Source organism: Carcharodon carcharias, chromosome 20 (genome assembly GCF_017639515.1).
Source record: "Carcharodon carcharias isolate sCarCar2 chromosome 20, sCarCar2.pri, whole genome shotgun sequence".
Taxonomy (NCBI): domain Eukaryota; kingdom Metazoa; phylum Chordata; class Chondrichthyes; order Lamniformes; family Lamnidae; genus Carcharodon; species Carcharodon carcharias.
Window position 1 is genome coordinate 105,620,950 of NC_054486.1, and position 25,708 is coordinate 105,646,657.

The 25,708-nt window shown below is 40.4% G+C and overlaps 1 protein-coding gene across 1 annotated transcript; it reads left to right on the plus strand.

Moving 5' to 3' along the window:
- The first annotated feature begins 1,503 nt into the window (after positions 1-1,503).
- Positions 1,504-24,047, plus strand: calm1a (calmodulin 1a). The gene is made up of 6 exons (XM_041215304.1): positions 1,504-1,634; positions 5,995-6,025; positions 9,129-9,272; positions 15,325-15,431; positions 16,718-16,853; positions 21,988-24,047. Exons 1-6 carry the CDS (start codon positions 1,632-1,634, stop codon positions 22,014-22,016), a joined length of 450 nt encoding a protein of 149 aa, XP_041071238.1. The 5' UTR covers positions 1,504-1,631; the 3' UTR covers positions 22,017-24,047.
- Positions 24,048-25,708: the final 1,661 nt, after the last annotated feature.

The window sequence follows — 25,708 nt, forward strand, 5'->3', positions numbered from 1 at the left end:
AGCATGGAAGGTATGTTTGTGGTGGTCAGGCAGGTTAATGTCAACTTGTAAATCCTTCTAATGTGCCTATGGCAGGCAGTAAGTGCAGGAGGGTTTGCTAGTTAGCCAGAACTGTGTGGTAGCTGCACTGCAACAGCCTCCCATGTTAAAAGGCTCCACACACAAATTCTCGCAATGTGTTCCATAGCAAGTGCCCTTGCTTTGAGGGACAGCTGGAAAGAGAGTTTCCTGATCATCAGAGAAATTGTGCCCAACACAAGGCAATTACAGGAACCTTGAATTGCAGTATAACATGAGACTAGGCTGATTTATATTTCACTTCTTAAATGTGTCAATTTACATGACCCATCTAAATCAGCCTTTACTTTAACAACATTAGTCATTCATTTTAACTCCAGAATCCTGCTTCTGACTAAAACATTCAATCACTAAAGCCTAATGATCTTGCAAAAGTATTTATGCTAAAATGTGTGAGTTCCTTCTAGTAGATTCCACATTACCTCCCTTGGTACATAAACAAAATAGTTGGTGGGGTGGGGGGGAGAGGGAAACTCCTTTCTTGAAATGAAAGGCCATTCAGTCCATTGTACCTGAGTTGACTCTTTGGCAGTTATTCAATTAGTCTCACTACCCTGTTCCTCCTCCATAGCTCTGTAATCTTTGCTCCTTTTCAGAGTTTACCAAAATCTCTCTTGAAAGTTGCTATTGAATCTGCTTCCACCAGCCTTTCAGACAGTGACAGCAACTCAATGAACCAAAAAAAATCATGTTTCAAGTTAAAACAGAAACTATATAAGTGTTATGATAAGACACTATTTCCTTTCCTCCCCTCCCCTTCCTCTCTCTCTTTTCCAGTGTTTCCGTCTGAAGTTTATTTGTTGGCGTTTCCACCTGGACCAGTGAGCTGCAATCCCAATAACACTTCCACCAGCTCTCAGCCTCCATCGCAGGGCATCTTCAATTGACGCATTGCAGGTACGCGGCGGCCAATGGCAGAGCGCGGCTCATCCGTTCCCCCATTGCAGGTACGCCTGAGCCAATGGCGATCGGCGAGACAAACGCAACGGACCTCCCCCTTCCCCTCCCCTCCCCCCTCCCCCAACTCGCTTACACAGAGAGAGCGAGCGAGAGAGAGAGAGAGAGAGAGAGAGTCAGCCCCCTCCCCCACCCCACCCCGTCCACGCCAACCAGGCAACCGAGCCGTCACACCCCCTCCCAACCAAACTGTAACCTTACGCCTGAACGATATAGATCCGAACTGATGACACACAACGGGTAGAAACGCCGGTGATCGATTTATAGATTCGATTGATGGGATAAGGCAGAGGGAGGGGAAGAGAAGAGGAAAGGGGAGGGGGGAGTGCGGAAAATTAAAGAGTGAGGGAGGGTCTGCTGCAAGCCGAGCGGTTGGGCCGTTGACTCTCACCCTCTCAGCACGCACACCCCTCCCCTGGCCCCGCCCCTTTTCCTCAGAGTGCCGGCGGAGGGATACACAGTATATATGTAGTGGGCAGCGGAGGAAGAGCGCGGTAATCGGCGCCAGTGGGACCGCGGCGAGTGGAGAAAGCTGCGAGTGTCTGTGGTTAGCGCGCATTTCCCGTCCCCCTCCTCTTTTTTTTAAAAAACTCGACATGGTGCGTATGCCCGGCGAGAGGACGGACACCTGCCTCTCTTTATCTATATGCTTTGGGCTTGTCGTTTATTTTCGTTTGAAATTTAAAATGTGATCGTTTGTTGAGGATAATTGTGCGTGTGTTTGTGTGTGGGGGGGGAGGAAAGCGATCAAAATGGCGGCGGTTGTCATGCGTCTCGCGCCGTTTTCTTTCCAATGTTTTAAATGTGAGGGTGAATTTTTTTTAAAAAATGCGGTTTGAGAGGGGTTTGTGTGGGGGATGCGGGCGGGAGGATGGAAGTGGTTGGGAGAGATGATGATGATGATGATGATGGGGGGGTGGGGTGCTCGGTGGGAGCGGGGAGGAGAGGGTGAGCGCTGTGGCCGCGCTCTTCTCTCTTCTCTTCTCTTCTCTCTCCCCCCCCCCCCCCCCCCCCACGACTTGAGAGGCACAGCGGGCGGGTGGGTGCGAGCTCCCCTTCCTGCCTCCCCCCCCCGCCCCATGCGCGGGCGGTCGGCTGCAACACTTCCCCCTCTCCCCAGCCCAGCACTGGGTGTCTGTAGCTTCAGTCTCTCTCCATCCCGCGGGGGGTGGTGGTGGTGGTTGCATCTATCTAAACCACGGGGAATTGGGGGGGGGGTGGGGGTGGGGGAGAGACGCAAGGCTGGTGGACGAGGCTGCTGCATTCGGCGCTTTGCGTTAATAACCGGTAGTGGGGTGTTTGTTGGGTTGCAATGTCACTTAAATCTCGGGTGCATCTATCTCTATTTTTTGCACAGCACGCGTGCTTTATTCCACGATGCCGGGTTTGCAGCAAAGCTTAATACTCTCTCTTTGCAATCTTTAACCGTGTAATTGCCTCATCTCTCTTCTCTTCCCCCCCCCCCCCCCTTGACTCCTTCAGAAACCCGTGTCCAAAAGGGTGGACCGCTCCCTACTTGTGCTGGGTTTCCTGTTATTTTTGTAGTAATATTTGAAAGAGGTCTTTTTTTTTCTCTTGAAATACAAAGGTTATGGCCAAACGCACATGGCTGTTAAGGCTTTCTTTTTGCTTGCTGGACTTGGAAGGGGCTAATCTGGTTAAACAGGTTCCTAATTTGTTATTGGAATTCCTTGAAAGTTAGGAGTGCTATCTATCTAATGCACAATGAGCTGAGCAAACTTCTCAGTATCTCTTGTGTGTTGCACAGAGCTGCCTTTATGGCATGTACATTACGTAATTGCAGATTTTTCTGCTTCAAGTGGTGAATCATTGTTTTGCCTCTGGAATGTAGTTTAAGTATCTTTAGCTTATTTTGTTGTATATGTTGCAAGTGTCATGTATGAGTGACACCTGTGCCAGCATGAAAATGTAAAGCATTTTTTAAAAAAGCCTCCTGGTAATTTGCTCTTGACTTAGCTAGCTTCTATTGCAGTGTGCTTCTGGTTGGTTTTTGGGTGTGTTGGTTTGAATTGGATGCTGCATGTGTGACTAAATGTTGCAAAGTTAACCTGTTGTGCTTGACCTGAAGTGGCAAAATTTTATATGTAAATGTAGCTATTTTACCTGCTGGCTACATAACATACTGGGTATGAAAGTCATAAATTATATAATTAGCTTTGGTTTTGTCAGCTGCAGACCTGTAGTCCAAAGTTTTGACTATTTTTCAAATTTGTGAAATGCATTTGCTCAATTGATTGCAGGGCTTGAAATGAAGACTAATGTAAATCTGCTTAGCAGTTTTTCATGGTCCTATATTAAGTGTTTGCAAATTGAGATATTGGCCCAACTATATACATAAGTTTAATTGGATAACTTCAGTTGTGTTATAGTGGGACTTGTGATATTAACTTCAGATCCAATAATAAAGTTGAGCGTGAAACACTGAAGGGACTGGTCCCTATATACTTTGAGGAAGTAGATGAATCAAAGCAGTCTGAATTCCATGAATTGTTCTGTCCCCTCCGTAGAGCACATCTATTTTCCTGGATGATTGCCAGTGCTTTTGGTCTGATACACCCAACATTTTCCTCATTTTCCAAGCCAGTTAAAACACATGTTCCCAGCTTAGTGGGTGGGCCCCAAACTTCCAGAACTGTCAATGTTAGAATCTCCACTGTTAGGTTCTGTGAAGATTGCAGAATAGGAATATTACTGCCCCCTCCTGGAGAATAATTAGATTGACTGACTCATTTTTTTTGGTTTCATGATAAACCATTTTGTTTTAGTTTTTCCCAATTTTAAAAGCCAAATTTCCCCAAGACTCCTGTTTCCTTAACCTTTTTAATGTCACTACACTTTGACTTGGCCTGGCTTCTCTAGAAAATAAGCTGAAAACTGGTGTACAAAAAGCCTGCTTCTCTTCTGTGACGACCAGGCGCTTGCCTATAAAGTGGACAAAATCAGGGAATCTTTTCCTAGTAAGTGAAACAGCTAAAACTGGAGGCTCACACTGAGGTTTGGAACAAGCCAAGCTCCTGTTGCCACTTCAATATGGCAGAGAAAATGGGATACATGTGTTCTGAGCAAGCTTTCTATGATGGACAGTCGTCACCAAATGAACCCTTCAGCTTGAAAGATCTATTGTAATATTGAGCTGTTTGAAAGATCTATTGTAATATTGAGCTGTTTGAAAGATCTATTGTAATATTGAGCTGTTTGAAAGATCTATTGTAATATTGAGCTGTTTGAAAGATCTATTGTAATATTGAGCTGTTTGAAAGATCTATTGTAATATTGAGCTGTTTGAAAGATCTATTGTAATATTGAGCTGTTTGAAAGATCTATTGTAATATTGAGCTGTTTGAAAGATCTATTGTAATATTGAGCTGTTTGAAAGATCTATTGTAATATTGAGCTGTTTGAAAGATCTATTGTAATATTGAGCTGTTTGAAAGATCTATTGTAATATTGAGCTGTTTGAAAGATCTATTGTAATATTGAGCCTGTTTGAAAGATCTATTGTAATATTGAGCTGTTTGTTTGAAAGATCTATTGTAATATTGAGCTGTTTGAAAGATCTATTGTATATTGAGCTGTTTGAAAGATCTATTGTAATATTGAGCTGTTTGAAAGATCTATTGTAATATTGAGCTGTTTGAAAGATCTATTGTAATATTGAGCTGTTTGAAAGATCTATTGTAATATTGAGCTGTTTGAAAGATCTATTGTAATATTGAGCTGTTTGAAAGATCTATTGTAATATTGAGCTGTTTGAAAGATCTATTGTAATATTGAGCTGTTTGAAAATGTCAATCATTTTGGAGCTCAAGATTTTTTTTGGATTGTCTTTCTGGCTTGTGTACAGGTTGAAAATGTTTGCAAACATTTTTATCAGTGGTGGCATTGGCCCATTAAGGTCTAATGTGGGTGGCTGATGGGGTTCAGCACATTCATTACTGTAGATACAAAATGGGCACAAAAGTAGCTCCAATTTGTAACCAAATTAAGACACAATTTGTCCATCATGTCTTTATGGGACATGGATAACCTCCATTGGAAACTGAAAGATGGAAAGTCCTTTCTGGTTGGTTTTGAAACAGCCTTCAGTCACAATAACTAGATTCATTGGTCTCTTCTGATACAAGGAACCAAGCACATTGAATGCAAGTTATCACAAACAGTTCCATGCCATTCGATGAACTTCTACAGTGTCAAGGATCCATGTTTCCAAAATGTGGAATATGCACTTGTGGCTTCTGTTTAACCTAGTTCTTTAATCTTCATGCAGAAACAAACAGTGGCTGCATTATGTCAGCAAATGTGACAAGAGGAAGGGTGTCATTGCTCAAACAATTTCTAGGTGCTTTTAAACACAACAGAAATGCCTTTTAATACTCAACCCACAACTGATGCTGGCTGTGATATCAACATAGTTCTCAACCTTAATTTACTGTGCACAATACCAGTTGCCTGACTAGATCTCTGACAGCTCCATATGTCAACTTTCTTTGCCCTTGGTCTTTTTTCATGACAGTTGAGAGAACTGTGCATTCTTTAAACGTAACAGCATTTAAGAATGATTGTGTCTTTGAACTTGGGCCTGGAAAGTCAAACAGTAAATGCTGACGAGCTTGTCATTTTGATTGTACCTTATTTTGTTCTAATGTCAGTAAAATTTTTCTCCCTAGTATTGATTTATTTTTATTTTCATGTAAAAATTGAGCTTTTACTTGAAATTCCAAGTTACCATAATGTGAAATGTACATTGATAATATTGAAGAATGTAAACTTACAATCAGTAATCTGTTCCTTTTGAAATCTTGATTTGTCCATACCAGAAATAGTGAAGTTCATAGAATTGTTCAGATTGCTTCTAAAGTCCCCAAACTTCATCATTTTTAAAAAAAAAATTACCACTTGTCAAAACTCAGCTGTTTAATGATTTAACTTTTCTTACAGGCTGACCAACTTACTGAGGAGCAGATTGCTGGTGAGTAAATATTTTATATACATTAATAGTACTTGCTGGAATTGGCCTAGACTTCATAAATTTGAATTGCAAATTTACTGTTTCTTGCATTTGTATCAACCTTCAGAGTGCATAAGATTCTAATGCTGTGTAATACTTTCTGCAATGAATTAAATGGTTTTTAGGTTTGTTGGCTTTATCGCAAGGAAGGAGGATAAGAGGGGTGATGAGGGCTAAGGATCTTGTAGTTGATGAAAGCCTGAGACTGTTTGCATTTTGTACCAAGATGGTGCCTGGTCAAGTGACAAGCTTGTGTACAACAGTTGAGCTTGTTCTGTCTATTAAACTCTTAAACTCATCTACATCTGGCAGCCAGTTTACATGGTTAGGATTGTGAAAAGTGAGCATGTTCAAAAAAAAAATTAAATGCAAACATTGGGATGTATTTACATATGTCAGACTTGTCCTTTTAGTAAAATTAAACATTAGGAAGAAAAAAGTTTGCATAGGATAAACATGGATTTTTGTTTTGTAGGGCAAGGTAGGCTGCTGGTAGATCCAACTGCTATACTGTTGTGGCAATGTCCCAGCTTTTTTGATATACCCTGTGAAGAAGGACTGGAAAAGGATGGGACTCCCAAAACTTGAGGGACTACAGCCTCTTGAGGGTGGGGAAGCAGTGATAAAATGGGTCCATCAGATTTGTCAGCTAATGCTAGCCAGTCCTGTTAAGAATTCAATATGATATTCTCCAAACAGTCTTACTCAGAGCTGCTGTGAACTTCAAATGTGTAGGGAAGTATGTCCTAATGATTAGGAGGCAGTAGAGAACATGTTTATGGCAGATTCTTGTTTCAAACTGGAATTTTAATGACCATGCCCTGGGTTATACAAGATGCATCTGCAGTGGTGCTCCAGGTAGTCAAGATGGCACGGGGGCCATGTGCAAAATTTATTGTTGCTACAGCATTTACCACTTTGGCATTGATGATGTATGATGAGCTCTATTGTGAACCGCATTCGAAATACAACTATTGAATGTTATAAGTACACATACAGTTAGTTTCTTTGCCTGGAGGACTTTGTTTAACCAGGTGGAAAAGTATAGATGTATATAAGTTCTGCTAGCATTAAACATCAAATCAATCATAGGCATAAAGGAGGCCACTGGTGAATATTGGAAAATCTCTGCAGGTCTAACAGCATCTGTGGAGATAAAAGAAAACAGTTAACATTTCAAGTCCTTATGACTCTTCAGATCTCTGAAGAGCCATAAGGACTTGAAATGTTAACTGTTTTCTCTCCACAGACAGTTAGGCCTGAGTTTTTACAGTATTTTGTTTTTGTTTCAGATTTCTAGCATCTGCAGTATTTTGCTTTTTATCACTGGTGAATATTGCTTAGTTTGAAGTCTAGAATAGTGCCAATGCTGTAATGAGTTGAAGATGAGTCTCTTGATGTTGGCAGGAGGGTGGATGTAAAAACAGTTGGTTCTTCTAAACGATGAAATGCATTCCAGTTTATCAATAGATGTTAGAGAGAAGGCATAATTAAAACATCCTCTTACTCTAACTGCAGTTTCTGATCTTAATAGTCACTCAGTTTCTCTCCTGTGGATTTCTTGATGCAGCAGCGTAGGTTACAAGATGGAAGAGTTCAAGGCAGCGAATGCTAGTTTTGCTAGAGTACCCAGATTGTTCTGGCCTCCCATATTGACATTCACACTTGTCCAAAATGCCTATTGAGCTTCCTGAATGGAATTGTTGCTGTTTACCTGTAATTTGCAAGAGGAGACCCAAAGTAAAAGTACAACTTAAGTTACGCATCTAATATTTTTGCAAGCTATTCCATATGTGCAGTAAAATGCATTAAGCTTCTTTCAGGCATTTGTAAGCGGCTTGACTTGTCCATTTCTGCTTTTTTGTTTGGATATCCTTATCCTGTTTGAGCAATGAATTAAAAGTTTCTGAAAATCTTTCACTTGTTTTTGGCAGTGTTTTTCCATCTGGATTGGTTATCCCTGTGCCTTATGTAACCTTCAATGAAGTTGTACGCAGCGACAAAATACAATAACTTCCTAATATTCATAGAATGACATTTCAGACTAGCTTTAGCAAATCCATGGGTCCATTACAAGGGTGATGTCACTTCAACAAACACCATTGAAGTAATGTCATCAGTGGCCACTTTTAGACCTATGGACCAAGTTCCAGAGGACCATAGGTTGCTGTCTCATTGGAGAGATGACTGGTGGTGTGTTTAACCTGAGGGTCACCACACCTCAGGTGAGGGGCAAGGTTGAGAAGGCAGAGCCTTCATGGTGACCTCAGCCCGTACAGGAGTTGAACCCATGCTGTTGGCATCACTCTGCCATCAACACCCCCTCCCTCCACCCGGTTCCATAGGTGTACTTCTTGAATTTAAGTTTATTTAGTACTCTGAAGGAAGTTTGAGGAAAACTTGAAGTACTCTTTCTCTTAGTCATGAGTATTCCTATAGCATGCAAGTTGATGATCTTTCACATACTAGGGCACTTGTGCTGTAACTTGCATAACCTCAAATTCTTTGTCACCTTTGGCATAACGTGAGTCCAACTCCTACCAGTAACCACTCTAACTAGTTGGTGTCTTCAAGTTGCTAAGAAACAGTGTGTCAGTTCCAATTGTGCTGGAGGTGTTTTGGTTGCAAGCCTGAACATGCTGGCACTGTGACTGACTGCTCTCACCAGATTGATTAGGGCATTGTCACAAATTTGAGCTACCCAGTGGGGTGAAGCAGTTGTCAGTGAATTTAAACATTAAATCATTGGTGGGATGTGGCAGAATGCTAGTTGCCACAATTTGAATTATTTTGTTCTGTAATAGAAAAAGAATGGGCTTGCTTTCAATAGCAAATTAAAATCTTGCCCTTGTTTTAGAAATTAATTTCAGTGACTCAAGCACATTTAACTGCTACTGTAATGTTAGGCTGTTAGTGCCAGTAGGCTACAGACTTGACAATTAGCCTAAAGTTTTTTTTACTTGTGCAACCTTCCTGAATAACTTATTTTAATTTTGAAGTATCAATAGTTATTACAAGTTATGTCATTACCTCCCATGTGAACCACTTTGTTTTTTTTTTCCAGAATTCAAAGAGGCATTCTCCCTCTTTGATAAAGATGGTGATGGCACCATCACAACGAAAGAATTGGGGACTGTAATGCGATCTTTGGGACAGAATCCGACTGAAGCAGAGTTGCAGGACATGATCAATGAAGTTGATGCAGATGGTAAGTTTGACAGTTGTTTGTTTGTCTGTCTGTCTCTCCTCTTCTCCTTCTTTCTCCTCCCCACACACACACACACACACACACACACACACACACACACACACACACACACACACACACACACACACACACACACACACACACAACTTTGGCTTCATGAGGGCAGCTAGATTGAATCCATTGCCTCTTTCACTTGCCCCCACCCTCAAACAACTGATCCCATGTTAGCTAAAACTAGACTGCTTTGTATGCCAGAGGTAGAATTTGCTGCGTTAATGCTTGAAACCTGTTTCAGGTGTAGGTGTGATAACACAGGTTTTTCCAGTAGTGGTGACTTGCTGTGAGTAAATACAATATTGTTTTTGGTGAAATTGCTTTACACTACCAGATAGTTTTTGACTACATGCCAAACCATAGCATAATTTGAACATTGAAAAAAAAACATCCCCAGCAAGTTGCTAAGGTTTGATTTGTTCATTTAATCACTAGTGTTTGCTGGAATGACAGCGTGGGAAGACTGTTTTTGTGGTATTGGAGTAACTTGCTCAATATTAAATCCCTTCCTGTTGCAAGATTGTCTTACTGAACTGTTATGGTTAGAACTATGTTGAATATCATGGATGGTTTTAAAATGTGGAATGACTAGGTATTCTAAAATAACAATGTCAACGTTGAGAGTACATTATCGCTGACGGTGAATGTCAGTTGCTGTGAATGGGGAACATTTGGTGGAGATGAATGTTTTTTAAAAAATTTGAACTTGTTTTTGTTTATCGCTAGATACTTGCAGCTGAGCACAGCATTCTGATATTTAGCCTTTTGAACTTCTATGACTCCAGGGATTATTCTTTCCCACAAAGTAAACACTATCACTTTTCTAGTTGTGCCCATCAGAAAATGCTTGCTGCAAGTTCTTTATTCTTTCATTGGGTGAGTGTCATTGGCAAGGCCAGCATTTGTTGCCTGCCCTGAATTGCCCATGAACTGAATGGCTTTAGTAGGCCATCTGAGGACATTTAAGAATCAACCACATTGCTTTGGGTCTGGACTTGCACCTAGGCCAGACCAGGTAAGGACAGCAGATTTCCTACCTGAAAGGACATTAGTAAACTGGATGGGTTTTAAGACCATCAATGATAATTTCATGGTCATCATTACTGAGACAAGCTTTCAATTCTAGGTTTTATTAACTATTTAAGTTTCACCATGCCCCCAGAGCATAAGGCTGGGTTTTTGGATTACTGGTCCAGTGACATTACCACTATGCCACTGTCTCCCTGTCATTGAGCTATTAAGTTTACAGGATTGCAAAGCTCTGTTTCTGGAAGAAACTTGGCATTCCAAAGTACTCCCAACTAGTCAGTGTTTATTAGTCAATCACCAGGAATGATCGAGGTGGTCATGTCTAGAGTGTCAATGAGAACAATTGACTTCTGTGGGTTAGGAGGATATAAAACCAGTTTCCTGCTCCTGATTGCTATAGATATTGGGCCAAACAAGATGAGGCTGAATTCTGGGGTCCCTTATCCTTGCTGGCTAAACAGCTTAATGTGTGCCTCTGCAGCAAGAATTGTGGCCAACCAGTTGGGTAAGCTGAGAACTTCTGATCACTTTGGGACTAGCTCACTGGGCTGAAGGGTGGTCAAAAGTCACAATTCAACTATTGTCTCACATAACTAAAAAGTAACATTAATCAGTCCAAACAAACTCAAACACCAAGAGTGCATCTTCTGTTGGATGTCACTTTTTTTAAACCCAAAATTTAATTAGTGTTAAGTCTATGATAGCTAACTACTTTGAGGTAGTTCAGCCACTTGATATATCCTACAGTAGGTCATTTCATTAATCCTTTGATTTTAATTATTGGCTCTAAAGTTAGTGCATTTTGTGTAAGAAGCCATTTTTGCGGTTCTGAATGCTTGTATGCATATTCTCAAAAGGATTATTTAAAAAGTGGACAACAGTATATAGTCTTGCAGACTGACTTGAGTGAATTTGTTATCCCTAATGGCTGAGAATAAACGTAATTAAACTGCATTGAAGTTCTCTGGTCTGAGCTGCTAATCTTGTCTGTATAGTCCCAGGTTTTGAGTTCAGGAGAAGGTAGGTATCAGTCATGTGTTTACACCCAGCAGTTCAAATTTCCCCTCCTACCAACACAGGGAATACACAGCTGAGTATAATGTTCACTAATGATTGATGTAACTTTTATTGTAAACCAAATTTCATGTTTCTAGCATGTTGGAAATTAAATTAAAAAATATCATGCTTGAAATACTTAGCACGTCAAGTAATATCTGTGGAGAGAAACAATTAACATTTTGATTCTATCTCCATAGCTACCTTGACTGCACCTGCTTCCTATAAAGACTCCATTCCATTCTCCCAGTGTCTCCATCTGTCACATTTGCTCTTGCTATCGCTTTCAATTCCAGTGCTTGATGTCCTTTTTCCTTTCTGAGGATTCCCCTCTACCATAGTTGACAAGGCCCTTGATGGTGTTCATTGTTTGTTTGCATTTCTGTTGTTGCCTCTCCTCCCCCTCCCCATTCCACCTACCAGCCTCCATTCAACAGATCATCCTCCACTTCTAACACCTCCAGCATGATGCTCCCACCCATACAGCCTTCTCTCCTTAACACCTTGGTCCCCTCCTCAGTTGTCCTCTCCATTTCCTGTGACACCTTTCCATTTATTTATAGGTGATGTGATGTTTGCCCTTTTTTTTAAACACATCCTCCTCACTATCCAGGGCCCCAAACACCTTCCAGGTAAAACAGTAATTTAGTGCACTAGTTCCTATTCAGTCCAGCCTTGTGGGGGAATCGAACAGTTTCAGAATAAGGGAGTCTCCCATTTAAGATGGAGGAATTTTTTTCGGAATCCCAAAGAGCTGTGCAGCCTGGGTCATTGAATATTTTTTAAGGTTGAGTTGGACAGATTTCTGATCCACAAGGGAGTCTAGGGTTGTGGGGGATGGGCAGCAAGAAAATGGTGCTGAGATAACATATCAACCATGATCTTATTGAGTCTTGAGGGTCCAAAAGACCACCACCTATTATGTTACATTGGGGAGACCAAACAGACTAGATGCTCTATTCAAAACAAAAACACCTGGAAAAACTCAGCAGGTCTGGCAGCATTGCCGGAGAAGAAAAGAGTTGACGTTTCGAGTCCTCATGACCCTTCAACAGAACTGGCAAATAGATGCTCTATTTGTTGAGCACCTCCTTCAGTCTACAGCATGACCTCGACCTAGTTGAGCCATTTTAATGCTGCATCCCATTCTTACTAACTTTCTACACTGTTCCAATGAAACTCTTAATTAGGCACTTTGGTTGAGTTGGGAAAGCTGCAGTCAGTGATTCCCAATCATGACTACTTTTCATCTAAAGAAAAGGAAGGTGGTTGAATCTACTGTTTCCATTTACACCTAGACCTGTTTTATTTCTTGTACCATTACTACTTGCACCCTCATCTGTTTTGGCACATCTCTCCTGCCTTCCACCCTATCTCAGACCTTTTCTCCCCACCTCTGTACTTGCTTAAAACCTGTTGATGTGTATTTTATTTGGGGTCCTGATGAAAGGTCACTGACCTGAAATGTTTTAACTATTTCTCCACAGATGCTGTCTGACCTGAATTTCCAATGTATTTCAAATCTATTTCTAACTTGGCTGAATGAGGGCATTAATAATGACCTTGGATTCAGTTGAATCCCCAGCTAATTGACTAATTGCAGACTTCTGTAGTGCTTGGAAGATGAAGGTATTAAAAATTATTCCTGCCTCCTGGCAGCAATGAAAGATGTTTAGCAGGCCAACTGTTGGACTCTTGAGTTCTGAGTTAGGCAGTACTCTGGGAATTGAAGGGGGTAAATGACAGCCTGAATTTAGTGACGTCATGGCCTGAATTTATTACGTTACATTTTTCGGGCTTAATGTAATTCTTCATGATTGTCACCTTTTTGGTAGCTGTTATTTGTAAAATTGTTGCATGCCCCTCCCTGGTTCTGGTGAGCAGTGTGTGTGCAGCTCAGGAAATAACTAACCCTCCAGTGATAGAATTAAGTAATTAATTGAGTAATAGAATTAAGGATAATAGTAACTGGTACCTAAAATACCACAATAGCAGATGTTGATATGTTTTTGGACCATTGAAAAATATTTACTGGCTCTTGAGGTCCCTAGACTGGTGCTCATGGTTCCAGATCTTGTTTCTTGGTTAGTTGGGTTGCTAGTTGAGTGGGGGAAATGATAAAAGGTTATGGCTTCTAATTGCTGTACTGTGTAAATTTTCAAGTAGGAATTCCCCAACCTGAGGGAATCCCAAGAGTACTGAAACAGTTCTGTATTTTGACTTGCTAATGCATTATTTCTGCTGTATATTAAGTTGTTTACAATGTTGGGACTCTTAGGTAATCTGCATTATCTTGGGCAGTTATGATGGGGATCCCTAGGTTTGTGTCCATTTAAAGATGAAGACTGCTGACTCTGGTGCATTTGCACCAAAATGTTCACTTCATATTTCCTCACGATCTCCCACACTGAGGTGTATAACTGAGTTCAGATTGCTGGCTTCAAAAAAGCAAATGGTCAGCAGCAGACTGGCTTGGTTGAAAAGTGGTAGCACATGTACACAGATTGCTGTCAAAACACTTGGTTGCAGTCTTGTTCAGTGGTTGACATGGGCACAACAGGCTGAATGGCCTCCTGAGCTGTAACCACTGATTCCTCATGGTCAGAGTTGCATCCCAAAGCTCAAACTAGCTGCTTTCTAAGCAGGATGAGATTTGACCTGGCAGTGGACCAATTCAGAAATTGTCTATTGTACCATGGAAATGGGATTTTGGTCAGCTTTGCAATTCCCAAGGTGTCAGACCAGGATGTTGAAGATTGTTTTTGGAGTATACAGATTTTCTGCATTAGTAATCTTTTCAGTATTAAGCAAGATGTAGGAAGATTGAACAGGAAGCTCTTTTTAAATATTACTTATAAAGCATATGCACTGGTACCTTTAATTAAAAGAGCCCTCCTACCTTGATGCATCAAATAATTGTGCCCCAAACTTTGCATAGTAGCTATTTAGTTACAAGGAATCAAAATAATTTGAAGGTGTTTATTTAATCTGTTCTGAACTATGTGGTTGATTCCTGTTGGACCAGGTTTGATGTTTACAATCCATGCAGAAACAAAAGCTCCGAAGTCTTTTGTCTTGTAAAAAGTTAAGAAATATCATTGAGACAACTGGAGCACAATACTGCTGGCTACCCCTGTATCATGTAGTTAATTACAAGGTGAAAACTGTGCTGTAAGGTAATATTGAAACGAGAACAATGAAAGCTATTATAGTGCATAATTAACTACAAACATTGAAGTTTCTCATTAACTTGGGTGTCACCATGAGCATGCTTAGCTGGATAATTTCAGTAAGATCTATTTATGGTTTAATAAGATTATCACTGCTTTAATTAGGTCAAAAACTGTATGGGGTCGCATCCTGATTTAGAAATTTGAATTGTTAGCTCCTGAGTTGCTCTTAATTGTAGCTTTGACCAATATTATCTTAACTCCCTACAATTTAGATCTTACATAGTTGCATGTAAACATTGGATAAGTTCTTTAGCCTCTTTAAAAAGTATACAAAACAAGATCTCCAAGATGGGGGATGTGCTTTGCCACAGTTTGTTTGCCTCCAGCTCTAGCAAAGTTTAGCTTGTCTATAAAACTGAGTGCATCAGCCTGTTGAGAAGTTCTGTGGACTTGTTTTCGTTTGTGGGGATTATTTAGCTCAGTTGGCTTGAGTGAATGCAGAATGATGCCAATAGTGCAGTTCACTCCCTGTGCCAGCTCTGGTAGCTCATGGAAGCCTGCCTCCTTGCATTGCTGTGCCCCTCAAGCTATATATAACCAATTCTACTGGAGGGAGATACAAATTGCCCTTTGTGGACTATGGCTAATTACCTTGCCTATGTTTCTTTGTAGATTTTTATTTTAAGCCTTAAATGTGTTCTAATGGTTTTTCTCTTGACTGTTATTTTTCTGTTTCCTAGGTAATGGAACTATTGACTTTCCTGAGTTCTTGACCATGATGGCCAGGAAAATGAAAGACACGGATAGTGAAGAGGAAATTCGTGAGGCATTCCGTGTATTTGACAAGGTGGGCATTTTAAATACTGAGTAGTATTGGTATGATGGCCCTTTTCATTAGTTTGTTTTAGAATCTGTACAAAGTATTTTCAATAGGCAAAACTCTACCATTGTGGAGGGTGTGGTCCCTCCATTATTTTCTGATACTGAACTTGAGTATCAATCATAGCTGTGCTATTTCAGCTTGCAGATCATTGGCATTAAAAGTACTTCAGTGACCTTGAAAGAGTATGCTTCCTCTCTAACTAGATTTTGGATTTTGTGCATGTAGTCTGATGGCACACCTTGCCCTGAGTGTATTGTTAGTGTAGAAGTACAAGCTCAATTTCCTGTTAATACTTTTGCCTCATTGATTTCACTAGCTCTAAGCCAACAACTGATTCCTTTTTCTTTACAGTTGCGCTTGTTATAAGTGAAGGCTGAAGTATTGATGTGTTTCAGGCAGGATCCAATACTTTGTCCCTAGAGAAGATTATTTAAAAGTTAATTACCTTTTGTCCATTCATTTGTTCTGGTTCAAGAGCAACCCAATGAAAAAACAGGTGTGATAGTAATGCCTGTCCCTGCTTACCCAAGTGATAGTTTCATGGGGTCTTATTTGATTTCATTGTAAGATGTGTTTAAGGGAAAGTTACATAACCACGTGAGAGAATGAAAGTGATGGGGGCTGATGATATAGGATACAAGGAGACCCAAGTGGAGCATAAATACCAGTATCAACCCAAGAGACTGAGTGGCCTATTCTTCTCCTGTAAAAGCAGGAGATTTCAGGTTTGCAGTACTGAACAAAATGTTTTTGGGTGAAGGTGAGTTTCTGAAAGGTGGAGGTTCTTCTGAACTTGGAGGTGGAATTCCCTCATGGTGATGCCTTTTTTTAAAATGTTGCATTTCTGATCAAAATATTATAGGAATTTAAATGATGGAGCAAATTTGTGCAGATCCAGTGTGACTGGACTCTGGGATCAATCTGGGCATGATCCAATTTATCAATGCCTTTTTACAAATTTCTTTATCACATAACTGATGTAGTATCTAAATTCACAGGGAAGGCTTATGGTGTTTCACTTCCCTAGTTTTCCTTAAGTGGTGGTGAGCTGGCTTTTTTTAAACTATTACAGCCTGTGTGGGGAAGGTACTCCCACAATGCTGTTAGTGTGCTAGGAGTTTGGGCCCAGTTCATGATGATGTATGAGTTAGAAGTGATGGTGGTTCCATGTGCATACTGCCCTTGCCCTTCTAGGTGGGGAGGTACTGTTGAAAGGATAGGTTACCATTCATTTTAAATTTCTCTCTCAGGATGGTAATGGCTACATCAGTGCGGCAGAGTTGCGTCACGTTATGACAAACCTAGGGGAGAAATTGACAGATGAAGAAGTAGATGAAATGATTAGAGAAGCAGATATTGATGGTGATGGCCAAGTCAACTATGAAGGTATGTTTATTTTCTACCTTTATCTCCGGTATAAATGGAAAGTAGTTGATAACTCACTGATCACAGTATTTATGCAGGAAATCAAAATTGCTATTAATTGTAGACTCTTGCCTGCCACTAGTGTAAAAGCTGTGTTACAAAAAAAAAAATGCTTCCAAGTAACTGATGTGAAAAAGTTCTCAATGAGTGGCCAAGGCCTGGAATGCACTGCCTGAGTGATGGAGGTGGCTTCAATTGAAGTATTCAGAAGCAGATTGGATTGTTATCTGAAAAGGAACAATGCAGGGTTATGGGGAGAAGATGGGAGAATGGCACCAAGGGAATGGCTCACTTGGAGAGCTGGTGCAGATATAACAGGCTAAGTGGCCTCCTGCACAATAAAAAATTCCAATTATGATCCAATCAAGAATTGTATTTGATATAGTATTAATTCTCTATGAAATTGAGCAGTAAATCAACCCCACCCACCCCTTCTGTGACTTGAGACAGGAGGCTTGCCTTGTTTAATGCTTGGGTATATGAGAACCATGTGTAAGATTCATCCCGGCATAATGTATGTTCTCCTCAATCTTGCACCCTTGGGATAGTCTTGACTTGTTCATCTTACTGTGGCAGTTTTCCGGTATTGTTTGTAGCCACTTTCATATTTTATTCTTTACGGGATGTTGGTGTGCCCATCCCTAATTGCTCTTGAAGTGGAAACCTGGATATTGAGGCCATTCATTTATTGGTGGCTCAACAGTCAGTCCTGTCCACAGATGCACTTTAAACTAGAATTGATGAAAGCGGAACACTCTCCGCCTTTCCCACATCTAGCCTAAAATACACTTCCTGTAGAAGTAACTGTGTCCTGTTACCACACTGGCTGGGATCATTTGTTTACTAGAGCATTAAATGTGAGACCTTGTTTTTCCAGAAGTGCTCACACACTAGGGGAAAGATTTTAAACTCGCCCATTGTTATTGCAAATTACATTTAAAACACTAGCAAAACTGGACTTATCCAGTCTTAAGTTTAACAATTGAATGTTTCAGACTAGAGGGGAAAAAATTGAGGTGAATAATTTGTTTGGGCTAGGGTTCATTGTTAACATTTATACGTTTCAAATGCAGCCTTTCCCATTGTTGGATGAGAGGCTTTTTTGCCCCCTCTTCCTGTCAATGAATTGCCTTGTAGTTCTAATGCACTCCTTCAGGAAGTTTCTAATAATCAGCTAGACATCACAAGGTTCTAGGTTTGCTACCTGATCTGAGATGGTGTCTGTCTCTGTAGAAACAATTGCAAAGTCACTATAATTGGCCTTAGCACTTGGACTGGTGACATTTTAAAAATCAGCCAGGCTTCTGGCTCCTGATCATAAATGATCTGCACTGGCAGGAATGTAGTGACCTCATAAGATTAGGGTTGTGCTTTGTTCTGAGGACTGTTTTTGTTGTCTACTAATCACTCCATTCTAGGATTATGTAGTTGGCCCCGAGTGTTGGCTCTGTGGCAGTTGTAGAACCACTACAGTGAATGAATTGAATACATGTAAACAAATTTACCTGACTTTAAAGGGCTTCTTTGTGTAAGTTTTTTGTAAAGTTATTTATACTTTTGGAAAATGGCCATGTTTTTACAATGGGAACATTTATCAAGATATCCCTTTTGGTAAAAACAAAAAATTGCAGATGCTGGAAATCCAAAACAAAACAGAATTACCTGGAAATACTCAGCAGGTCTGGCAGCATTGGCGGAGAAGAAAAGAGTTGACATTTCGGTCTGCTGAAGGGTCATGAGGACTCGAAACGTCAACTCTTCTTCTCCGCCAATGCTGCCAGACCTGAGTTTTTCCAGGTAATTCTGTTTTTATCCCTTTTGTGTGCTTGATCTGTTTGTCAGCTTCCAGCTAGATGGGACCTGGGAGACTATCACATCTTAAAAGGATATCATTTTAAGTAATGAGGTTTACCCATCTTGTTTTTAATGTAGATTATGACCCTAGTCCAGGCCCCCCCTGGCCAGGTTTTTGGTAACATTGTTTGGGATCAATAATGTTTTAGTTTAAAGTAGATGAAGTTTGGGATTCCAGACATTACAGGTGAATAAAGCCACAAGATTCCATGGGTGTTGAGCAAAAGTAAACTTCACTGTACAAGGTCAGAAAGATGGAACGATTTCCAAATCCATCTTGTGTTCTTATGTGAGGTACATGTGAATCAACAGGCAAACTGTGGTCAAACATTCCACAGTAAATGCCAGGTGTGACCAAAATAGATTCTACTGATTTCTCAACCTACCTAGACATCAGCAACAGTGTCAACTAATCCACTGAATCTGTCCATTTCACTAGGGATTCCAAACCTCACCTTTTGAAGATCTTACCTTGAATTCTCTGCCCCAATTCAGACATTAGTGATGGCCCACTTCAAGGTTTCAATCTCATCTCCTGAGATTCTGCTCCCCTGGATTCCCAAATATGCAATCAAGTACCAAACACACCTAGAACTTCATCCCTTCAGCTGTGCTGAGTGATACATGACTGATCCAAAGGGGTACCTTTTGTCCCAACAGCCCTCAGCATGGATTCAGCAACCTTTGGCTGCTGCCTTCACTTAATGTCTGCTCTCCAAAACCCTTTTCCTGTTTGGAGCCTGTTTCTCTGCTCTTTATTAACTGAACTGGGGCCTTTTCCTGTCTCACCCTCCTAGGGCTGCTCTTGAGACTGTCTGATTGCAGTCAATTGACCTGTGTTTTTTAGTTTTCCTTGCGCACAGATGCACTGGACCCATGGAATTTTAAAATGCCAGTTTGTGCATGTGCAAAAGTTCCCAGGCCCACTGGGAATTGAAGTTCCTGACCTCCACTTAAGTTTTGACTTTCATAAGATAGATAAAGTTCCCTTTCTCCTCCCCTACTATAAGCTTGCTTTCTAAAGAAGCCAGTAAGTTTCTTTTCCCTTTTTCTATGGGGTGATACTTTTGCCCATCATCTCTCCAGTCTTACGTTTGTGACCACTAAAGCCTTATGCAGCATCCAGCTTCTACTGTTGTAGTTAACATTGAAGTCTATGCAGATCATTTTCTCTAAATAAGGGGTTTCTACACCAAATTGGACGTGAGCCCTGGTGGAGTTGCTAGACAAAATTTGAGGAGTTGAGCTCCCAAGACAACAGTGCCTGCCATGGAGCTCTGACTGGTAACAGTTGAGGCTCCTTAACCCTTTTTTCTATTGGTGCGTGTGGCCTGATTGCTGCCCCCAAAAAAGGCCCATGAACCCCTCCACCCCAGTCGCATGAAATCTGAGGCATAAAAATGGGATCATACCAAGAAAATCTTTGGGAAGCACTGCTCTGTACACTGGAATTCCCCTTTTCCTGCCTCCTTCCCTGTTCAGTACATTGTAGTCATTTTCACAGCACGGAAAGATGTCCTTCAGTCTGTGTCTGCGCTGGTCATCAAGCCCCAATCTACTCTAATCCTATTTTCCAGCACTTGGCCCGTAGCCTTCTATGCTTTGGTGTTTCAAGTGTTCATCTAAATACCTAAATGTTGAGGGTTCCTGCCTCCCCTTCAGGCAGATACCCATCCCACCCTCTGGATGAAAAACTTTTTCCTCAAATCCTCTCTACACCTCCTGCCTTTTACCTTAAATCTGTGCCCCCTGGTTATTGGCTTAAAATTATGCCTTGCAAGTTAGGTTTTTCTTTTTAAAGAAGCTGATTTTTCATTTTAATGTCCTGCATGATGAAACCAAAAAAGTTTGTCAAACTTACAAAACTAAAGTAAATGTTAGGAAGAGGAGGAGTTAAATTGTCAATATTATAACTGGCTGGATTGTTCTAGATTTGATCCCTGGTTAAGTGAGCACATAATATCTTAAAGGGTTTTAGCATTCAAGTGGTGTGGACTTTTAAAGTAGCAACTTAATGCAAGTTTGTCTTTTTATATAAATGCCTTTCATGATCTCCAGCTGTAAAAGTATTTTTGAAGTGCAAGCCAAAGTGATAATGAGGGATTGAGGGATAAATGTTGGCCAGGAGACTGGGGGAAAATTTGTCATATCTTCTGAATAGTGCCATGGAATGTTACATTCACCAAGCAGCCAGGTGCAGCCTTGGTTGAATTATCTAAAGATTCTAGTAAAGCTGGCACCAAGTGGTATACTTGTTTGACTGCAATTTAAAAGCTCTATCGGTTGCTGAAATCCAGTTGTGGACTCGGGTGGATATGCAAAGCAATGTGATTGCAAGGGCTACTTAGGCAGATGGGGAATGTGTACAGTATTGCCACCCGAAGCTGTGCCAGAGGAGGTCTTATTGCACAGTGGGCAGCATCACTAGCTCTGGGCCAGAGCCTTGTGTGCAATTCCCACTTCAGGACTTTGGCGAAGGAAAGTGTTTATATAACATGACCAGACAGGTTGATTTATCAGCCTGTAAATCTTTCTAATCAGCTGATGGCAGATGATAAGAGCAGGAGTTTCCTGGTCAGCCATACTGCAGCAGCAAACCCTTGCTGTACTTTACCAAGCATAATCATGGACCCACTCAACGGAAGTGCATGGTCACTAATTTGGAATATGGTACCTGAAGGAGTCGTCATGCCAGACAGTTTTCACAGGATAACATGGAACAGTTCTGTGGCTATAGATGTCTCTTGCTCTGTCATGTTGAGCATAACTGAGTAATCTGAAAAAGCCAGAGGAAAACTTGATGGATGGCTACATCCATCTCCTGCCTTGCCCCATACTAAATGGCAGAAGGAATGGTTGTTGGCTTTTGGCAGTACTAAAATGTATTGGCTCACTTTACCATTTAGCAACATTATATAAGGTGATCGATCACTTTGAAATCTTGTATGAAGGCTGCTTGAAATATTAGCTTACTGTCCTTTTTCCCAGCAGTGCTTTGATTCAAATCAGTTATGTGCTGGCCCCTTCACTTTGGAGGTAAACTATTTTAAAGTAGGTTAATCAACTATAGATTGAAATGAGATCCTGTAAATGTGCCACTGTGGCATGGGCCTGTTAGTTGTGTTCAGAAGCAGCCATCTTTTACAGTGCAAGGGGAGGGGCAAACCTGATGTGATATTGATCTGTATCAATACTGTTTGAAAGCAAACGTCATTAAATTCTTACCATTGTTTTTTCACAGAATTCGTACAGATGATGACTGCAAAATGAAGAATTTTACCTTTTCCCCTTCCTAGAAAAAAAGTTGAAATCTTTTACTTACCTCTTGCAAAATGTTCATTTATTCATTCTGTTTCTGTATAGCAAAAGTTACTGAATGTCAAAAGAAAAAAAAACCTGTCCACAAACTCTGCATGTAAATGATCAGTGGTCCTGTCCCCAAAGATCTTCAAGCCATGCATCAGTAAAACTTGTACTACCTTAAAAAACAAAGGCAATTGGACTCTATGAAGTTCCATGCTAATAAACACACTGTTTGGGCTGGCCAGTTTTTCATGCATGCAGCTTGACAGTTGAGCACAGCCTGGCTCTGTTAATTCCACTTTTATGTTCTTCGTGGGAATAGTTTAGTTTTTCCAGTTTGTATATTGTACCAGGATCATTCCTGAAAAGTTGGTTAATTTTTGAGTGCTAAGGCAAGAAAAAAAAAAATCTACAATAGAAGGTTGTTACTGTATGACAGTCCCTGGAGTGGAATTGTTTTCATACTTAACACGTGCTCACAAAGCAATTACCAGGATTGAAGACCTTGATTTAAAAAAAAAATTAAAAGGATGGCATGTCTGTATAAAACTTAACGTGTCTGCATTGCACTATAGTGAAACGGATGTCAGGCAATTTACCGTTCACTGAATTTTTAAAAAGTTACCTATGATGAGGGAGTGTCTTGGACTCTCGTTTATCTTCTGTTCTGTACCATAACTTGGAGCCGTCAGAGTATATATCTACATAGGACTTCAGCACAATGACGACATGGCTGTTCAGCAAATTACAATTATGTCCATTCCAAGTTGTAAATGCTAGTCTTTTTTTTTTCCAATAAAAGACCATTAACTTAAGTCTGTTGGGTGCCAAATTTATTTATCCACTATTTCAGTTAGTCACATGACCTGTAGGCGGCCTCAAATTTATTTTCTGGTTGGTTTATCATATCAGCCAATGATCGCTGTGCTTCAGCTTATGTAAGACCATAACCACTAAAGTGGGTGTTTGCAAGAAGTACTGTTTAAAAAAAAAAATAGGCCTATTAAATGATTTCTATTCAGTAAAAGTTGAATGCACCAAAACTGCAGTTCAAGATCACTTTACCATGGCATGTATTTAACTTGGGTATATCCTGATTATTTATTTTTTCAATTAAATAATTTGCTTACTAAAACTTGTCTTTCATGTTAACTTGTTGCTGCAATCTAAAATAAATTCATATCAAACCAAGCAATTTCCGACCAACTTTTATATTTGAAGATTCCAGAACCAGTATTCCTGTATGTAGAATTCCAATGTTCTGAAAACTGAAGTAATTGAATATTAAATGACATATTGGCCCTTAATGTCTTTTTGGATAACTTTGCCAATATTTGCAATGCAGTTTGCTGTACCTTCCTAGTCAAAGCTGCGGCTGATTTCCTTCCCTTGGGCCTGTGGTGTTTCAGCTAGGAACTGCATATAATTATACAACATGCAAGCCTCTGTGTGCACCAGAGACCTGCCCAATCCCCATTCTCACTATATCCTCTACTTGGATCTCCCTGAAGCTTAGTTCTCTTGCTCTCCACTTCCCTTCAACCTGGACAGGTTTGGAGGATTGATGAAGGTCTTCCCTGATTGAGGAGCAGGATCCAGATCCAAGAACATTCCATGGCTTTTAGGTGCTGAGGTTTCATGCACCAACTGATTTAGGAGGAGTGTTCCTGGATGTATTGAAGTTGAAGATCCTACTGGAAGTTCTGAATTCGAATTGTGGCCAAGAATGATAAACTGGCACTTTTGTTTAGCTAAATGAGCTATAATCCTTTTGGGAATTGATGTGATGGGTCTATAATACTGGTAGCTTATGATACATTGCAATTTCTTTTGATGCTGTGTTCAGATGTGGGAGATACCAGTTTCTCGTGTGCATCAGATGAACAAAAGTTTGAAATTAATAAAATGTTACTGTGTTGTAAGTATAAAGACCAAACTTAATGCTTTATGTATTACAAAGTTTTAGCAAAAGCTACCAATAAATGATCAATAGTGCTATTCGTGAATAGCATTGTGAATTTGTCACATTTTCCAAAGGGGGAAGAGTTACGGCAAAATCAGTACATTAAACTTAAAAACTGCACTTTTCACTGATCACAACACTGTTCATTGAACCTTATCCAGAGCATATCATCTTGTTTTGAAGCTGCTCATCAATTAGGTTTCACAAATTATGGATTCCATAAATTGGCAAATAATGTTCTGTAGATCAATTAGCCTCTAACACAGCTGCCTTCTAGTTAGACAAATATGTAATTTGGGGTGGATGCATACTTCGAACATGTTTACAGGTTTGGCTGGCCAGTTTCATAGTGCAAGGGTAAAGTATTACAGATGCTAGAAATAATAGAAACAGTGCTTGAAGTACTCAGCTAGTTTGGCTGCAGCTGTTGAGAGGATGTTTCAGAGCTGAATATTTTCAGAATCTTAATTTCTTTTGAGTACATCTATCTGGTAGTGTTATATAAAATATATTCTGACTAATTGCATGGTGTCATTCCTCATCTCTCCAGGAAGTAGATGGAGGAAATTAAAGTTGACACTTCCAAAATTGTTTAAAGTAACACTTCAATGTGTTTGGGGGTTTGTAGTAGCCATTAAACAGTAGGAGTGAAAAGTGGAGCTCCTAAGTATTTTCTCAAGGTTGAGTTGTGATATGGGAGTCCAGCAGGATCTACTGCCGCTCAGACTCCTTTGGGTTAGATGGTGATCTGTAGATTAGCTTTTTCCTGTGCTGCCAGACCTCATCCTTAAGTAGTTTTCCCATCTGCTTTGTACACTGGGTAGTTACCATCAATGGCAAAGCTTGCAGCATGCTACCCAGCTTCCTGTATCATAGTTTGCATAAAATATGCAGCCTAAAGACAGTTCAATCACCTAGTCTGTTATTTCTTATACTTCTAACCACCACCCATTCCATCTACATACCAGCCTTTCAGCATACCTTTCTATTGCTTTCTTCGCCCTTTTCTCCTCCTGCAACAACCCCCCCCACCCCCACCCCCCCCCCCCCCCCAATCTCCACCATGTACTTGTCTGCTTTTGAAATGATTTAAGCCGTTTAGCTCAACCAGTTTTTGTGGTGATAAGTTCCATGTTCCAGCCACAGACTGATCCAGCATCTAAGTGGGTCTTTTGCTCATCTCACCTGTGCTAACTCTAGAAGTTATCTGATTAGTCCCACTCGCCCTGCTGTTTCTCCACTTTTCAGTCATTTTTTTCCTCTTCCAAGTATATATCAAATCCCCTTGTTATTCCTGAATGCTTCTACCACCCTTTTATTTCAGTGCAGTTTAAATCGTAACTCATATTTGTTAAGTATTACATGTACCTAGAATTTGCCACAATATTCCAGTTGGAATTCAGCCAATGTTGAGGTTTAGCATCAGTTTTTGCTTTTGTACTCCATAAAGCTAAGTTTTCTGTGGGTTTTTTTTACTGTTTATGTTGCTCTTTAAAGCTCTGAGCAAATGCACTCCCAAGTCTCTCTATTCCTGCACCCCTTTAAAATTGTGGCATTTTATTCATATTGTCTCGTTCTTCCTATCAAAATGAATCACTTCATGCTTCTGGGTTAAATTTCATCAGTTAAGTTTCTGTCCTTTTCACCAGTCTATGGGATCTTGATCTGTTACTATCTTCCCTTTACTACATTTATG

Excerpts from the sequence above, each read along its gene's own strand:
- calm1a (XM_041215304.1), top strand. Across the intron at positions 15,432-16,717 it reads CATTCCGTGTATTTGACAAG|GATGGTAATGGCTACATCAG; the intron begins GTGGGCATTTTA and ends TTTCTCTCTCAG. Across the intron at positions 16,854-21,987 it reads TGGCCAAGTCAACTATGAAG|AATTCGTACAGATGATGACT; the intron begins GTATGTTTATTT and ends GTTTTTTCACAG.